The sequence below is a fragment of the Dendrobium catenatum genome, unplaced genomic scaffold (genome assembly GCF_001605985.2).
Source record: "Dendrobium catenatum unplaced genomic scaffold, ASM160598v2 fragScaff_scaffold_1608, whole genome shotgun sequence".
Lineage (NCBI taxonomy): Eukaryota > Viridiplantae > Streptophyta > Magnoliopsida > Asparagales > Orchidaceae > Dendrobium > Dendrobium catenatum.
This window is the reverse complement of record NW_021320070.1, coordinates 4304226-4316336: the sequence shown is the minus strand read 5'-3', so window position 1 is coordinate 4316336 and position 12111 is coordinate 4304226. Positions and strand designations below refer to the sequence as shown.

Genomic DNA, 12111 nt, shown 5'->3' with positions numbered 1-12111 from the left:
TAATGCTGATATATTTATGCTCAATGATTAAAGAAAATTATTTTTTAAAAGTTTAAGATTTTATCTGAGTGATCTCTGTTATGAAGTAAAATGCTTTGAGCAAAAAGCATATTGTAAAAAAGCACAGAATAAAAATTATCTTGATATATTTTAATAAGAATTATATGAAGGTATATTTAAAAATTAATTGAATAAGATTAATAGATAATGAAATATCATTTTTATATTATTTCAATCTTAGTGCTAAATATAATAAAATAAAAAGAAGGATCATAATGATTGCTAGTTCATGGTTATTATATCTATCTAAATTTTAGTTTCAAATACTTTGATTAGAATAATTTTTAAATTTAAAGATAAATATAATATAAATTTTATTTAAATATTAAGAATATTGACTTTTTCCCCTTACAGCGCCCACTTAACCACTTAACGAAAGAATTATTCTGTGCAAACATCAGAAGTCATTCGGAGATGTATCAGGACAAGTCACATAACTTGTCTTTTTGTGTATCGGGTGACATGATGCATTCTGATTTGCCACTGAACAGTTCGGTGTCTGCACAGAATAATTTCTCCCGCGTAACACATGGTGCACGTCATTTAAACATAAGATGCCAAATAAGCCTATGAAAATGTCAAAAACAATAATCTTTATCTCTTAAACCAAATTTTTATTAGTAAATAAAGACAAAAAAAAAACATTAAATTTGTCTGAAATAAATGATCACATATGAAATGAGAATAAATTCATATATTTGAGTGCATAAATACAATCACCCACGAAGTAATTACATTTTATTAAACATCAAAATTTTCATCTAAACAATATTTTATTTTATTTTATTTTCAATTTTTTGAAACATCTAAGCCATTAAGAGAAAATCATACTCATATTACATGTATAAGCATCCCATCTAAGACCTCTCATAGCCAAAACTCTCGACCAACATATCAAATGTATATGAATATGATATTTTAATGCGGATATAAAAATATGATAATATAAGGGATGATTCAAATCATCAGATGCATAATTTTCTGAATTATTTTATTTATATATTTAACATCTAAATTAGAATTGCCACATGATCTCATTAGAGAGAAAAAAGGAATGAGAAATTCATGATGAGATCTCAACAGACATAAAGAGAAAAAAAAATCAAGATAAAATCTTGACGGGAAAGATGATCAATGAGATGAGAAATTATTTTGTGCAGAATCCGAACAAGAAGAATCGTTCGGATATGTGAGTGCACTTTGTATATGTTTGTACATAGTGTATACCAAATCAATATACACATTATGTGTACACTTATAATCTAAATGATTCTTCCTATCTGAATTCCGCACATAATAATTTTTTCTATGAGACGGGCGGAGTGTGAAGGAAAAGTAAGATGAGAAAAAGTTGTGATACAATCTCAATGGGAAGAGGATTCATATGACCGTTGATTGTGAAAAAGTGTAAAGAGTTTTTTTTTTAATATTATTTAAAATTTGGAGGTATATTAAATTAAATAATAAAATTTAGATGTTAAATATATAGATAAAATAATTTTGAGTATGATTTATGTAAATACTCAAAATATAAACACAAAAGCATAATGTAATTACCTAGCTACGCCCATCCACCCATACCGTGCTTCTCCTTGGGCTCGGCATTTCGTCAAGCAACTGGCGGGAGTACTTTCTTCCAGAACCAGTGCTTTCTCCAGATAAGCACCATCTCCTCGATCGGAACCCCCTTCGTCTCCGGCAGGAAGAAGAAAACAAAGACGGTCATGATAAGGATCCAGCCGGCGAAGAAGAGGAAGATGCCGAACTTGAAGGAGCAGAGGAGAGAGAGGAATGATTGGGCAATGGCGAAGGTGAAGAAGAGATTGACGGCCACCGTGATGCTCTGACCGGCCGACCGGGTTTCCAGCGGGAAGATCTCGCTCGGCACCGTCCAACCGAGCGGCCCCCATGACCAGCCGAAGGCGGCCACGAAGAGGCAGATGATAACGACGACGGTGATGGAGAAGGGCTTTGAGAGCTGCTTGTCGTCGCCGAATTTCAGGCCTAGGATCAATGCCACTATTGCCTGTAGGTATTAATTCCCTCTTTTTTTTAACTGAGATTTTTTTAGTTGAAAATGGAAATAAAAAATTAGGTTAAATTATTCTTATAAATATGAATTTCCAAATTTAAAAAAAAAATATAAGTTTTATGATTCACTCTATATCCCATATAAAAAAATTAAAATAATCTTATTTTTTAAATGATGAATCATAAATCATAAATCATAAATATTTCTCAATTCTATAATTTTAAAGAAAAAGACTTCTCCCTTAACTGTTGGATCATGAATAGAATTATTTAATTGCAAAATAATTTTGTATAAAGATGAATTTTAAAATTTATTTTAAAATGAATGCAAATACAAATACTTTATTTAATTTTATATTAAATTTTTCTTTAAATAAATATTTTTTTTAGGAGAAAAAAGTTTAAAGATGATGTCTTAGTCAAAATGAAGATGAGTGTAATCAATAAATAACCAATCAATTTTATATTTTCTTCTAAAATCAAATTTAAAAAATTAAAAATTCACTTTAATTAAATTTTATTATAATAATACTGTTCATTTTTTAAATTTAAAACTCATAATTAATTAAATTGTGGTGAAAATATTATTACCCTTTTTTTATTTTTATATAAGTTTTCACTTATTATAAATGAAGCTGTTAGATTTATTTTGAAATAAATATAATAACAATTTTATAATTAATTTTTATATATTACACTGATTTTATAAGCCAAATTTCTTTAAAACAAAAAAAAATAAAGATAATCGATCATAATGTTAAAAAATAGAATATTTTTATATAAACTATATTATAATAATTTTAAAATTAATTAAATTTATATTTAAAATTAATTCTACGCTGAAATTTATATTACACAAATTTTAAATAAAATTTAAATCTTTTTTAATATAATTTATATACGAATATTCTGATATAATTATAAATTTTTATTTTTCTAAATAAATGACAAAAAAAAATTACCTGGCAAACAATCATCTGGATCCCGCCGGCGATAAGCAGCGGCCGTCGGCCCAACCTATCCACCGCGACAATCGAAACCACCGTCGACAGAACCAGCACCGCTCCGGTCACCATCGACGAATAAAGTGAAGCGTTTCCCCCAAACCCCATGCTCTGAAACAACACCGGCGCATAGAAAAGCACGGAATTAATCCCCGTCAGAATCTGAAACGCCGGCATAAATACCGCCAATACCAGCTGGGGCCGATTCCTCTTCTCAAATATGTTTCTGTAAGGGTGTTGGATGGAATTGGCGAGCTCGCTGGCGTCGACCATGTCCTGGAACTCGGCGTCGACGCCATGGGTGCCGCGGATGCGTTGGAGGACGGCGAGGCCGCGCTCGGGGTTTCCGCGTTCGATCAGGGAGTTGGGGGTTTCGGGGAGGAAGAGGCCGGCGGCGGTCATGAGGAGGGCGGGGAAGGCGGCGAGGCCGAGGGAGAGGCGCCAGCCCCACGGGTGGATTTTCTCGGTGGCGAAATTGATCATGTTGGCGGAGAAGATGCCGAGAGTGGTGGCCAGCTGGAACATCATGTTCAGGCCGCCGCGGAGATGGGCCGGAGCCATTTCTGATAAGTACAGTGGCACGGCCTGCTCATAATTATAATTATATTTGTTAAATATTGTATTAAAATATATTAATGGAGTAAAGTGTAAAGATTAAATTAGCAAAATAAATTAGTTAGGAGTTATTTGGTTACAAGTAAGATTTATCAAATTTTAGGAGGAATAAAATCTAAAACATATTGTCATCACAACATTTGAATCTTTATAAATTCTGATAAATTGTTTATTATTTACTTTAAGATTTAAGATTAATGAAAGAAAAAATTTTAAATTATTAAATCTTTTTTAGCAAGTATGAAAAATTATTTTTTAATTAAATTTAAATGAGAATTTGACTCTTAATATTATAAAATGAAGAAATATGATTCATGACTCAACCTCACATAGGGGTGCAAACGAATCAAGTCAAGCTCGAGTCAAGTTAAACTCGAGCCTAGCTTGTCAGTTAGATTGCGAGCTCGACTCGAGCTCGAATGACCTCATCGAACTCGGCTCGAGACAACTAATGCGAGCTCGCGAGGTATAAACTCTCTTCCGGTTCCACCTTATGCGTCATTACTCAAGGTGAAGAAAACTTCTAATTAAAATTCCAAAGAGAAATAAAAATAGAATATAACAAAAAAATAAAAAATTGCAAAATCGAAGCCCTTGCTACAAACTTTGGGAAACTATAGATAATTTTTTTACCAAACGAGAGTAGTTAAGATACAAGAGAGTGAGGACATACACCCACCCCCTCTTACCGTCTCACCGTCTCTGCTCCTCACGCTCATGACTCATAGCAGCCAAGCAAAAACCCTAAAACAGGGAAAATTATTACATCCGGTGTCCGGATTCGTTTGGACACTAATCCAGACACGCCACGTCACCAAAATACATCGGGGTCCAGTATATTGGGATGACGTGGCGCATCTGGATTGGGTGTCCGGACGTCCGGTGACCAGATGTAATAATTCGTCCTAAAACAGCCACTCCTCTTCGCATTCACACTACAGGAAAAAAAACCCCAATTACCTAATGTTACGATTCGGTTCAAGCAGAATAATATTCACGCTTGCAAGCCTGCTGCTGCTCCCTCTCATCCGATTTCTAAATTTCGTTGTTTCGCTTCCGCGCTTCAGTTTGGCTCGCTCACTTCGCTTCCACCTTATTTTCCTATTCGAGCAGCTTGACGAGTACTCGAGTTGGGCTTCGCCTCTACAAACTCAAAAACCTGCTCGCTCTGGAGCTCAAAATTTGATAAACTCAACTCGCGAACTCGCTAACTAATCTTGTTCAAGCCGGCTCATAAGTTGACTTGACTTAGTTGCACCCCTAACCTTACCTAGTTTAATAACTGCTTAATGTTATTATTGAAGTTTTGAATAAAATTTTGATAAATGTTGAATTTAGAATAATGGTTTTAAAAAAATAGAATTAAACTCTTCAAAATTTTGTTTGTTAGTATTTAACTTAAAAACTAAGAGTCTAACCTAAATAAAAATTCTAATAATAACAAAACTCTCATCAAAACTAAAAAAAATGAAATTTGTATGAGATAAATGTCTCATTAGATCGAGTGGGCGTAGAATGATTCACCTGGTTGCCGAAGCCGATGCCGACGCCGAGGAGGATCCGGCCGAGGAGGAGCATGGCGAGGTTCTGAGCCGAGGCATTGAGCGTTGCGCCGGCGATGAAGGAGAGGCCGCCGCAGAGGATGCTGGTGCGGCGGCCACGGTGGCGAGTGACGGGGGAGGCGGCGAGAGAGGCGACGAGTCCGGCGAGGTAGAGAGAGGAGGTGAAGGCGGAGAGGCCTTGGTTGTCGTACTTGCAGTAGTTGTTCTGTGATTTGTTGTTCTTCTTCCTGTACACAACTGGGAAGAATTTCTCTAGAAATGGGTCCATAGATGTCACCCCTCCTGAAAGAGACAGAGTGTTTGATAAATGATGTATTGTCATTATTGAAAATGAATTTGTTCGTAGGCGAAATCAGGACCTTGCTGTGAAGATCGACTAAAAAAACATGAAATCGTAAAACAGAGAGATGGATAGAGAATCAAAGAGAGAGGAGCTCTGGAATTTCTTTATTGCTTTGAAGTGAAGAGCTTAAGATAATTGACTGTTGTGTGTCCTTAGGCTTGCTCTTTGACAACATATTTATAGGTGGAGTTAGAAAAAAAACACAATAAACAACATATCAAATGTATAGATATGAATTAAATAATATGAAATAATATAATGTAATGAAGAAATACTAATTGCAAGCTTTAAATTACATGAGTGATGCATTAAAAGTTTATATTAGTTCTATATGGAATTTAATTTTGTTTATCAATCGGATTGTTCTATTACTTAGGACCTCAGCTCAAATTATTGTGCTTGGGGTTGTGGGGTTTACCCCCCTGCTTCGAAAGCGCTCAAAAAAAAATTTTTTTTTTTCGTATAACACCTTCATGTTGTTTACCCGAGCACCCCAACGCTGATCGATAGAGAGCATAGTGTCGTAATGCTTTAAATTCGGGGCCGCAGTGTTATGTGACACCGCATCGCTATGGGTTTGAGTGTTGTAGTGCTCCAAATTGGCGCTACAGCACTGTGAGGCTAACTAGACAATTTTCTCTCTCGTTTTCTGAAAGGTTGCATCGCTTGGTGTTATTAACTTAACTTTCTCTCATGTTTTGAGTGTGAGAATGGTGTAAGAGAGAAGAAATGTATGTACTTATTTCTATTCATTATCATAGTGGATTTCTTGGTGTGGTGTGGCTCCATGATTTTTACCAGATTTAAACTTTTCCATGTTAAATCCTGACGTCCTATATTTTCAGCTGCTTTTCTATTTTCTTGTTTCTTTTGTTGTGGTGGTTTACTCCTCATCCCCAACCGTTTCCAAATATAAGATGATCTTACATGAATCCATTGATCAATCTAATTTGATATCATTAACTTGTGACTCGGCCTCTTCTTGCTACCTAGGTTAACTCAAGCTCAACACAAGTGATTTGGCATATATGATCATATTTATTTAAGTAAAATTAATCAATTCATACTAAGGACATGAATTGAATTCACTAAGCTGTCGATCAAGAATATTCTTAAATTGTGCATATTTTGAAATCGCCTGATTCCCAAATTTGTTTGAACTAATTCTTAAATAAGGTGTCTAAAAGTTTGGTATGATTTGGCCCTCAATATTAAGCTTAGTTATTAGATTAATTTTAAGTTATATAATGTAAATTTTTAAAGTATATCATTAATACTAAAATAAAATTATTAATATTTTTTCTGAGATAAATATTATGAAGAAAAAAAAATGAAGAAGTGATTATCATTGTCTATACTTAACCACTCATAATTTATTTTGGAAACAACTGATTAAGGTTGCTATCAAGATAATATGTTTAGTAAGCCGGCCCGGCCCGGCCCATACTGATACTGTCAGACCCGAGTACAGAAAATGATCCTAAAATCACAATTCTGAGGGCCCAAGAAGTGCTCTCGTATTCAATGGGCCCCCACCAACTGAATACACATTTATTGATATTTGTCCTTTTCTAATGGAATATACTGACATAGGCATGACAATTCTTTCTCGCCAAATATAAATGGAGATAAAATCAGACTTAGGCTAATCTCCAACCGAATAACTCATTTTCCACTCTAAATTTTAGTAACATTCTAAAATATGAATAAATTAACTCATCTTCAATCCAACTTTATTTTTTAACATCAAAAATATATATATTCTGTATATATTCTTCTTCAAAAAATTTTAAAAAAATTTGTAATTATATCATTTCATTTATTAATATTTCAAATTAGATCTACTCCTAATTCTTTAAATAAAAAAATTTGATAAATTAAAAAATTAAATTAATTACATAATAATATTAATTTTAAAAATGAATAACCTAATTTAAATAAATTAATTACATAAAAAATATATTAATTTTAAAAAAAAGGTGTTTATTAATTATTAATTTTTAAAGTTTAATAATAAAGAAGATACACTTAATAACCGAAGTTTTTTAATCTTCTTAAAAATATTGGCATCGCAATATTCACCTCACGAAATTGTTGTGGGTTTGGTGTTTGATTGGACAACATACGCCATAAATAGATTTAAATGTCTCCCCAAAAAATAAACTTACGTATGTATTTAGAGTGTGAATTTGACTTAGTTGATCTAAATATCTCACACAAAAAATAAACTTACCCAAATAAAATAACGACATAACAATTAGGATATTATACCCAAAAAATATTAAACCAACAACTCTTAATTTAACATTATACGAATGTGTTATTTATAGGGGTGTCAATATTTAACAAGACCCAAAACCCAATACGAAAAATTTCGGGATCGGGTCAACTCGTTTATCAGACGGGTCGGTTTTGGTTCAAAAATGCGACCCGTTTCTAAAATCGGATCGGCTTCAGGTTGACTTGAAAACCCGAAATCAAACCAAAGTTGAATCGAGTCCGGGTCCACTAGCCTTCTGTGCAAACTGCCATGGGACTCGCCCGGCCTTGCCCACTAGCACGCTACACGACTCAACCCTCAACCTTCACCTAATCACCTCTCGGCTCTCACACCGTTGGACATCACGGACCCAGCCGCACACGCCTAACCCGCTAGAACGGCACGGTGGCAATCAACACGTGTCGCATAACCGAACAAACGAACACGCGAACCGGGCTGGCAGGTCAATTCGGGTTGACATGAACCCTAACTATTTCCATAATCGGGTCAGGTTCGGGTCATATCAATTGATAGTGGATTAAGTTCAGGTTAGACTCGAACCCAACCCGATGAATGGTTTTGACACCCCTAGTTATTCATTTGAGTTGAAGAAGATGATTATAAAATATAAAAACATAGTTGAAGACAATCTCATGATGTATGGATGAAGGATAATGGCGTTAATGTAAAGTAATGACTAGCGTCTGATTGAGTGCAACGGCACGGGTTTGCCTAGGTTTATCGGATGATGATTTCTGATTTTATAATTAATCGCTTTCATGTGCAAGACATTCATCGTAGCTTTTTAAAACGGCTTTTTAATTTAAAAAAAAAATTCAAAATTTTTTTATGGTAAAAAATTATTTTAAAAAATAACAAAAAACTGTCCAAACGAAGCCAAATGTGGTCAAAATCATGTGATTTTGATATCATTTGATTCATCTCATGGAACACTATTTGATTGGAAATTGCTAAATCAAACAGTGATCTCATCTCATCAATCTTTATAAAATTGTTATTATTTAAAAAAAAACAATTGTTAAAAATATATTAAATTATTAATCAGATATAAAAGCTAAATAATGCACAGTTTGATTTGAAAATTTTGAAAGAAAGGAAATAAATAGAAAATGGAAATGATTTAATAATTAAATTAATTTAATTTTCTTTATTATTTGTTCAATAATTTTTTTATATTTGGATTTGAGGCTGAAAAAAATATTCTAAAACAATAAATTTTATTTTCCTAATTTTTCACTAAAATTAAATAAGAAATTGGAAAAGTAAAAGACATTTGTAAATATTTCCTATATAGAACCAAACACTAATATTAAACTGTAAGACAATTGCGTTCCATCTAAACCATCGCTCCAATAAAATTTAGATAGGAAGGTTCTCAATAAAAGTATCAGTTTAAAGCCTTCTGAGTGAGACAAATGGATTTCTTCCTTGCCTTAAGCAATCTTTTTAATAGGATGGTTGACCTTTTTTATCACAAATATTTAATAAACATTTTTTTTAATTGACAAGAGGACCACAAATACTTCTTTTTTTAGATTATTTTTTGGTTCAACCCGTAACCAATTCGGGTCAATGGGTCAGGTTTGGATCAACCCATTTACACCTGGGTCAACTCGAGTTGGACCCAAACCTAACCCATTGACACGAATTGACACCCCTAATTTTTTTTATTTTTTATAGACTTTCTAACATACCCCTAAGGGTGTCAATTTTTGACACGACCCGAATCCGACCCGGAAAAATCCAGGTTAGGGTCAACTCGAACCCGAAACGGGTCAGGTTCAAGTTGACCCAGCAACACTAAATTGACATGAAAACTCCTATTTGACTCGGAAACTCGAGATTGATCTGTTTTTTACCCGATTTTGACCCGAAAATTGAAGATTGGCCCGATTTTTGACCCGAAAACAAGCAATTTTAGGTCAACTTCGGGTCATTCGTGTCGGGTCGGGTTGACCCGGACCCGAATCAGGTCGGGTTCGGGTCTGGAAACCTGTCACGTTTTTAAAAAACGGATCGGTTCGGGTTGACCCAAATAGTGCCGGGCAGTTCCGGGTTCGACCTGAACCTAACCCGTTGACCCGAATTGACACCCCTACATACCCCTAACCTCAATCTTAAAGTTGGGCTCAATCTTATGGCTCATTACTTGTCCTAATTTATTATAATTTGATATAATTTAAAATTAATTAGATACCTTAATGACCCAGTAATACTTTTGAGTGTGATAAAGAACAACTACCTGTGTGGCTGTGTGTGAGAGAGAGAGAGCGAGCGGACTTTTAGTCCCACAAGACAATTCTTCTATCTGCTCCAGGAAACTCAGACTAGTGATGTTTTATTGTTTTCTAAAAGCTTGATGTGATTTGTTTGACTTATTTCATATAAAATTACAATAAATTAGAAGTTAATTGAAACTAATTAGATCGCTGCTATAATTTATAATTGATAGTTAGTGATCTGTAAATAATATTAAAATATATCAAAAATTTGATCAAGAAAACTTTTAAATCTATTGAATATAATTTAAAATAATTGTGATATAAATGACACTAATCATAAAGAAAATCTAAAGAGTTCAATGAATCCTTAGAACTTGATCAAAATATGCGGATACAACAATTTTCCTAACACTACATATCGAATAAATTGTATGTCTTAATAGATAGATAGCTGGAAAAAAAAAATCTAGAATCCAATGATTAGGAAAAGGGAAGATAAGGGAGATTTCTGAGATCTGAGGTTAAAAAGGTCAGTGAAAGAGGGGAAATGGTTCGCTATCGCCGAAATCGATTGCGATCGAAGCAAACTAATCGAATAGATGATAAGGAAATTCTAATGGCGGGAAGAGAAGGGAATTTACTTACCGGAGATGCCGATGTCGTAGCCGAAGATAGATCCGCCGACGGCGGCGATGAGGCATGTTGTGACGACGTACGGCGTGACCCTTCCCTTATAGAGCTGAGCCCTCTCTATAGAAACACCGGTCGGAGCTGGCGCCGCCCCTCCTCCGGCCATCTCCGATCGCTGCGGCCGAAGCTAATTTTTCCTCTTTTTTTTCGGGTAGTTAATTCGCCGGAGACGAGCTGCTGCTCCGCTTGCTTTGAAGTTTAGTCCTTCACCTCTCTGCTGTATCTGTACCTCTTAGATTTATTTATATATAGCAAACGATAAGGATTCGCACCCGCGCCGAAGATGCGAGGGATGGCCCACCAATGTCCAATTACCTGCTGAGTCCGGACGTTACATACTATTTATATAGAGGGTGTACATTACAATCCGGACCTTCAGACGTAATAAATTCTTGTTCATAAGTAAGCTTTTTGAATTGGAAAAATTATTAGGTGGAGAGTGCTCACCATTTTTATAAGCACTAGGTATCGAGTACGAATACCGCTAGGTATTCAATGGTTGTGCGGATGGTTCTCCATGTCCGCACATAATCTCTCTTCGAATGGATAATAGATTTGAAATTCTATTTGAGTATGAAATGACCCACTATTTTTTTATAATTGAGTAAAACTTGAACCTATGGTCTATTTGACTAGGTTCAATTTGAAGATCTCAATGAAATTATTGAAGAATGGTAAACAATTATTAAAAATTAAATAACAAGCCTCACATATAATCTTCAAATTTTAAAAGGTATGATGGAATAGATAAGAAATTAATTGCAACTCTTAATAGTTAGGAGCCAAGCTCCACTTGTTGTACGCATTGAACCTCGCTTTCTTGCTCACCATAGAGTTGAAAAGATCAATAGGATGCATCAAATATATATGTATATATATTATTGTTTTAAAATTAGTTTTTAAATATATTTTAATTTAAAAGAGCTACTTGACAAGATTATGAGCCAAGCCTAGCTGAGTTAATTCGAGCTCGAGTTCTTATAATATGCGAGCTCGACTATAGGCTCAAGCTCGATGAGCTCGACTCATGAGCACGTTAATGAGTCGAGTTCAAGCAGGCTCATGAGTCCGCTCGGCTCATTTATACCTCTAATCAAGACTGTTCTCTTAGTCGAGGTAAAGACAACATAACATGCATGAAGAAGGCCAATAAAAAAAAATTAGGTGAAAAGTATCTCTATAATTCTCATATGATCTTGTAGTTTGAAATATTTCAAATGAGTAAAATTGAGGGATATTTATAAAAATAGAGGAGTTCTTGTAGTTCTTATATAAAATATATCATGATAGATCATGCTCATAT

General features: G+C 34.4%; 1 protein-coding gene across 3 annotated transcripts; it reads right to left on the bottom strand.

Moving 5' to 3' along the window:
- Positions 1–732: 732 nt before the first annotated feature.
- On the bottom strand, positions 733–11038 carry LOC110105543 (sugar transport protein 7). Of its 3 annotated transcripts, none has more exons than XM_020835095.2 (4): positions 10764–11038; positions 5235–5554; positions 3054–3680; positions 733–2086 (listed from the first exon to the last, which is right to left on the bottom strand). In XM_020835095.2, the coding sequence occupies exons 1-4, from the start codon at positions 10912–10914 to the stop codon at positions 1670–1672; spliced, it is 1515 nt and encodes a 504-aa protein (XP_020690754.1). In that variant the 5' UTR covers positions 10915–11038; the 3' UTR covers positions 733–1669. The 3 variants fall into 3 exon arrangements, with proteins under 3 accessions (XP_020690754.1, XP_020690756.1, XP_020690755.1); XM_020835097.2 differs by having other exon boundaries at positions 1928–2064; XM_020835096.2 differs by having other exon boundaries at positions 1980–2116.
- Between the last annotated feature and the right edge of the window lie 1073 nt (positions 11039–12111).